The following is a 6744-nucleotide window of genomic DNA, read 5'->3' as shown; positions in this document are numbered from 1 at the left end:
ATTCTGTGTCTCTCCCTCCCCCGCCGCCCCTTCCGCACTCACACTCTGTCTCTCTCCCTCTCTATCTCTCCCTCAAAAATAAACATTAAGAAATAAAATAAAATAAAATTTGTACATGAAGTCAAAGTTAATAGAAGAGCCAAGTAAGTATATTAAAAGAGAAAAAAAACAGAATAACATTGGAAAATTCACACTATCTAATTTCTAGACTTATTCTAAAGCTCTGTAATTAAGAAAGTGGTTTATAGCCAAAAATAAAAAATAATTTATGTGAGGTGATGAATGTATTAACTGACTTGATTGCAGTAATTCTTTCACCATGTATAGGTATATTAAAATACCACATTTTACAGCTTTTAAAAATCATGTGGTACAACCTAAACATATACTATATTTTTGTCAATCATGTGTCAATAAAGCTGGGGGAAAAATAGTGGGAGTTGGTGAATAGACAACTTGTTCAGTGGAATAACACAGAAAGGGCCAAAATAGAGTCAAAATGTAGTCAGCTGATTTTAGACAAAGGGCAAAGGCAATTCAATGAAGAAAGGGTAGTCTTTAACAAATGGTATCAGAAAACTAGGCAACTATATGCAAAGAAACAAATCTCAGCATATACCTCATATCTTAAACAAAAGTTAACTCAAAATGGGTCATAGACCTAATGTAAAGTGTAAAACTCTAAAATTTAGAGGAGAAAGCACTAGAGAAAATCTACACTGGTTTCACTAAGAGTTTTAGATGTAGAACCAAAGCACAGAAAAAAAAAATTGCACTTTATCACAATTAAAAACTTGTTTTGTGAAGAACACAGTAAAAAGTCTGCAAGTACAAGACACAGGCAGGGAGAAAAAATATTTACAAATCACATATATAAAATCCTCAAAACTCTACAATAAGAAAACCCAGACCCAGTTTTTTAAGGGCTCCTGGGTGGCTCAGTCAATTAAGCATCCAACTTAGGCTCAGGTCATGGTTCATGGGATCAAGCCCTGTGTTCGGTTCTCTGCTGTTAGCACAGAGACTGCTTTGGATCCTCTGTCCCCACCTCTCTCTGCCCCTCCCCTGCTCATGCTCACTCTTTCTCTCTCAAAAATAAATAAACATTAAAAAATAAATAAACATTAAAAAATAAATTATTTTTTAATTTTTTTTTTCAACGTTTATTTATTTTTGGGACAGAGAGAGACAGAGCATGAACGGGAGAGGGGCAGAGAGAGAGGGAGACACAGAATCGGAAACAGGCTCCAGGCTCCGAGCCATCAGCCCAGAGCCTGACGCGGGGCTCGAACTCCCGGACTGCGAGATCGTGACCTGGTTGAAGTCGGACGCTTAACCGACTGCGCCACCCAGGCGCCCCAAAATAAATTATTTTTTAAAGACAAATATTCAGAAAAAACAATTTAACAAATAAATTATACAGGTGACAAATATGCTTATGAAAAGATGTTCAGCATCATTAATCATTAAGAAAATACAAATTAAGACCATAGCACAACTTGTCAGTGCACACCAATGAGTGTGGCTAAAATAAAAATTCTTACAATACCAAATGCTGAGGAGGATTCAGAGCAAATAGAACTCCTGTACAATGCTGGTAGGAAAGCAAAATAATAAAGCTACTTTGGAAAACTTTATAAGAAGTTTTTATATATCATCATACGTGTATATTCTGTGATAGAGTTTAAAGGTAACAAAGAATGTTAGAGATATAACATGAATTTAAAAAAAATAAATATTGATTAACAAAACAAGCTGCAGAAAAATAACATATGTTTGATAAAACTTATGTTTAAAATAAAGCTCAGCTAAGTTAGATTATGAGACATATCAGAGTTTTATGTCAGACTTGCTGACAGTGTAATCATTAAGAAAAAAAGAACATATTTCTTGAATATCTATAGAGTGGATTTATATAGTTAAAAAAAAGAAGTGCCATATAAGGTTGTAACTAAGTACAGAATTGGTTAGTTTTATAAAGTATAGAGACATCATAAATCTTATGAGTTGTATAGTATATACACCTGGTTTATAATGATCCAGAACCATTTCCAAGAAATGTCATGTGTGAGCCATTGAAAGAGAACTATTATTTTTCTCCCCACAGTACATTTTAAAAATAAATATGAGACTCTTAAAAACTGAGAATAAACTGAGGGTTGATTGGGGGTGGGAAGAAGGGGAAAGTGGGTGATGGGCATTGAGGAGGGCACCTGTTGGGATGAGCACTGGGTGTTGTATGGAAACCAATTTGACAATAAATTTCATATTTAAAAAATAATAAAATAATAAATATGATACTGGGGCCCCTGGGTGGCTCAGTCCGTTAAGCTTCTGACTCCAGCTCAGGTCAGATCTCACAACTTGTGGGTTGGAGATCCGCCTCAGGCTTTGTGCTGACAGCTAGGAGCCTGGAGCCTGGAGCCTGCTTCGGTTTCTATGTCTTTGTCTCTGTGCTTCCTCTGCTTGCTTCCTCTCTCTCTCTCTCTCAAAAATAAAAAAAATTAAAAAAAATTATAATAAATAAATAAGATATAGAAAATGCACAATACCCATTCACAAGTGTATATACCATATTTATTACATAATTTATATCTTATATACCATATATAGCATATACCATATATAGTATAGTATAATATATAGTATATTTAAATCTATATACATCTAAAGATTGTTAGGATATACAAAAATTGAATGATGATTGTAAGCATTAGAGAGGGAGAAATGAATAGAATTTGGGCTAAAGAAAAAAGAGAATTATATTTTATTATATTATATATATAATATATACCATATATAATATATAATTATATAATTATATAACATAATATAATATGTATTATATTATAGCTTATTTCTACTTTTAAAGGCTTCAATAAAAATAAGTAAAGTTAATTTTGAACTGAGAGTGTTTAGTATTTCTAGTATTGCTATATATACTGTATTTTCAAATGTCATAAAAAATGATTGTAAAAAGAATTTTTAATGACTGATTTGGCAAACTAATCCCAGATTACTAGGAGATTAGAAAAAGGCTGAAGGATATAAAGTGTTAATATTTTGCTGCAAGCCTTGGGGAATAAGAAGTGGATTATTTTATTCAGATGAATTTTCTGAATTTTACACAATGTCCACACTGTGCATGCAATTCTTTTGCAATCAGTGGAAGAATTTTAAAAGAGAGGAAAAAGTAAAAAAGAAGGAAAAAAAATCCTCAAGATGTAAAGTCTGGTAATTATCTCGAGATTTGGTCAAGATGGCAGACTGAGGTGCTTTTCTCTCCTACTTCAAATTGCTTTTAATGACAGGAAAGGAAGGTTTCTGTATATAAATAATAACTCTAGATGGGCATGGGGAAAAGAAAAGGCAGATTCCTCGAGGATAGAAAGCAGATGGGGCAAGGGAACTGAAGTGTGGGCTGTGGGGAGGAGACTGGGAGCCTCCCCGACCTGAAGAGTGGGTGCCAAGGGAGGGAGGGGTTGTGGTCCCGGAGGCTCCTTGCTTTGGAAAGGGGCGGGGCTGGGAGCCAAGGAGAGCCTCCCAGGCCTAGGGCAGCGGTGGTTGTGAGACTTGGGGATGGGGTGGGGGAGCGCGGTGTTTGGCAGGAAGGGGAGGCCTCTCTCCTGGCAGGAAGCTGCGCTACGGGAAGAGGGAGGAGACTGCGGCGGCGGCTGTGTCTGGTGGGAGCCAGATGTGGCAGTGCTGCTGCCGCCAACAGTGAGACTGAGAACCCATGAGCCGAGTGCTGGGGACACCGCCTCCATCTCCGCCTTCCTCACAGCGCTCCAAGATACCTTCTTGCCTACGGATCCTCCCCCTCTCAGCTCCTGCAAGCACTCACCTCATCGTCTGCTGATCCTCTTTCGCCGCAGGTTCACAGCGGAGGCAGCGCGGCAAGGTGTCCCATTTGGGCACGTGAGGCCCGTGATCCCCGGACGTGGGGAGGTGGGCACTGGACTAGAAAACCGGAGGATTGGGGTTGGTGGGTGTCCAGCAAGAAAATTGGGGTCGGTATTCTGATGAGTTATGAGGGAGACTAAAAAGGGTGATTTGGGGACTGTGTGTGTGTGTGTGTGTGTGTGTGTGTGTGTTTGGGGGAATTGAAGAGCAACTGGATGATGTACAAAGGTAGCCAGGCATGAAAATACGTTTGTTATAGGCGCTCAACAGGAAAATGGGGATGACCAGAAAGAGACATGAAGGAGAGGTGAACACCAGGCAGAAGGCATGAGGATGGGAGACAAAAGGGATTAAGAATAGATGGCCATGGGCAGGGGGCAGGCGGAGTGACATTAGTAGAAATGGAGTAATGAGGTAGAGGCTAAGAAATGGTGAATAGTCGTGTTTGGTGTGGGGGTCCTAGGATGGCAACAGAGGATCAGGCATTATGCAAAAGAGCCTGCTCCCTCTATCTGGGGCCTCAACCACCAGGACCACAACATTCACCGCCTCTCTAATGCTGCAGCACAGCCAAAGAAGCCTGGAGGGAGGGCACTGAAGACAAACATGCAATAGTCTTTTGATATCCAGTATTCCAGCTGGACACATTAGAATGATTTGGGCTGAATGTACCTGGTGCCCAAGAAGTTTGAGATACAAAGGGAAAAAATCTCACACTATAATACACCAAATATGTCTCCCTAGCCCCTTTCCTCCTCCTGCAGGCATGAAGACCCTTCACAAAAAGGCAGCTGCAGATCAGCAAACCAGGGAAACTGATGATCACCACATTGGATCTGCAAATATGAGGAAGAAAAAGACCTGTCAAAAGAAGCAAAGGGGCAGACCTTCATCCCAGCTCCGAAGGAACATAGTGGGCTGCAGAATTTCACATGGATGGAAAGAAGGCAATGAGCCCATCACGCAGTGGAAAGGAACCGTTCTGGATCAGGTGCCTATCAATCCCTCTCTTTACCTGGTCAAATATGATGGAATTGACTGTGTCTATGGACTGGAACTTCACAGAGATGAAAGGATTTTAAAGCTTAAAATCCTTCCTGATAAGGTGCCATGTTCTCGAGTCACAGATGTGTGCCTTGCAAATACCATAATTGGGAAAGCTGTGGAACATATGTTTGAGGGTGAGCATGGTTCCAAAGATGAATGGAGGGGAATGGTCTTAGCCCAAGCACCTATCATGAAAGCCTGGTTTTATATTACCTATGAGAAGGATCCTGTCTTATACATGTACCAGCTTCTAGATGATTACAGAGAAGGAGACCTCCGTATCATGCCAGAGTCCAGTGAGTCTCCTCCAACAGAGAGGGAGCCAGAAGGAGTTATAGATGGCCTCATAGGTAAACATGTGGAATATACCAAAGAAGATGGCTCCAAAAGGACAGGCAAGGTCATTCACCAAGTGGAAGCCAAACCCTCTGTGTATTTCATCAAGTTTGATGATGATTTCCATATCTATGTCTATGATTTGGTGAAAAAGTCCTAACTGTTAGGGTAAACTTTGCCACATTTGTGAGAACAAATGTATACTTTGTAGATGTGCAAAATAATGTTGCTTTTCAGTGTATTGAATGCTTAAGGGTCCCTGTTAATTCAACATCTTTGCCAGCATAACTGTTTTTTTTTTTTTTTGAGAAATACAAATTTATGTGGACATGACATGCTGTGTGTAAGGACTTTGTCATGTTGAAAAGATTGGGTGTGTTTGGTGGATGGGGCATGAAAGGAAGGGACAGCTGTAAATGCAGGCTGTGAATAAAGTTCAGCTAGTATCATAATCAGTCATCTAAAAAATGGAATAGGACTTAGCTGGTCTGGTCTAGAGAGGGGGGAGGAGAAGGAACTAGAGATGGGCTGTAGAGGGAGGGAGAAGGGGAGGTGACTGCCTAGGAAGAGGTGGGGCAGGGCCAGAAATGGAGAGGCTCCCTGGGGGAAGGATGGCCTAAGAGAGAGAGGCACACAACTGGGAGGGGGTGGAGAATAATGGAAAATGAGATCTTGGGGCTTAGAGGAAAACAAACAGAATGCCTTGAGTAGAGAGGGGCTCAACGTAACTTAGAGCAAGGTCTAGAGCAAGGTGGAGTGGAGGGGGAGCGGGAAGAGGTATTTGGCAGGAATCTGGAGGGTACTCAAAGGGTCTGCATGAATAAGGAGCCATAAGGGGAGGAACACTGAGGAAGACAGAATTCCAAGCAGAAAGACTGCCAGAGTAAGTGAGAATACAGAAAAGGAGGTGTGAGGAATGGGGCCATGAGACATGGGAAGGCCCAGGAAAAAGTTGTACTTCTGGCAGTAGCCACATTGCCTTCCCTGGCTCTGTGCAGAGAGGATGTGACAGCTGTCAAAGAAGCCAAATGGGTTGGAAGTTCCCTAGAATGGCATTTTGACAGGGATGAGTCAAGACTTAAGCAGGAGTGAACTATATACCTAAAAAGCTTTTCTTATTCCAGGGATTTTATGCCACAACTGCTCAGCAGAAGCCCAACCCTCAGCCTATACACATTTAACATGGCACCCCATGAACACGAGGCTGTGGGTTGATTCCTCAAATTTCCCACAGGACCCAGGTGCAGTAAATCTTGGACCTGAAGGTCCTGGTTCATTGCCCCTGCAGGATAAACAATTATTGTGAGGAATGGATTGATGGGGCACTCAGAACTTAAAAGATGTGCCACCTTGCATTTGGAAAGTATTTTATGCAGAAGAATAAAACCTTGAAGAACCGAGTTACAGCAATCTGGTCACTCTTCTTTCTCCTACTGCACTGTGCCTTGCCTCCCTATA

General features: G+C 41.0%; 1 protein-coding gene across 1 annotated transcript; it reads left to right on the top strand.

Moving 5' to 3' along the window:
* The first annotated feature begins 3679 nt into the window (after positions 1-3679).
* Positions 3680-5810, top strand: LOC115507221 (spindlin-2). Its single transcript, XM_032592127.1, has one exon. The coding sequence runs from the start codon at positions 4556-4558 to the stop codon at positions 5444-5446; it is 891 nt and encodes a 296-aa protein (XP_032448018.1). The 5' UTR covers positions 3680-4555; the 3' UTR covers positions 5447-5810.
* The last annotated feature ends 934 nt before the right edge of the window (positions 5811-6744 follow it).

The sequence above is a fragment of the Lynx canadensis genome, chromosome X (genome assembly GCF_007474595.2).
Source record: "Lynx canadensis isolate LIC74 chromosome X, mLynCan4.pri.v2, whole genome shotgun sequence".
In the NCBI taxonomy this organism is placed as follows: domain Eukaryota; kingdom Metazoa; phylum Chordata; class Mammalia; order Carnivora; family Felidae; genus Lynx; species Lynx canadensis.
This window is presented reverse-complemented; position numbering and strand designations above follow the sequence as displayed.

Excerpts from the sequence above, each read along its gene's own strand:
- LOC115507221 (XM_032592127.1), top strand. The coding sequence starts at position 4,556 with ATGATTTGGGCTGAATGTACCTGGTGCCCAAGAAGTTTGAGATACAAA.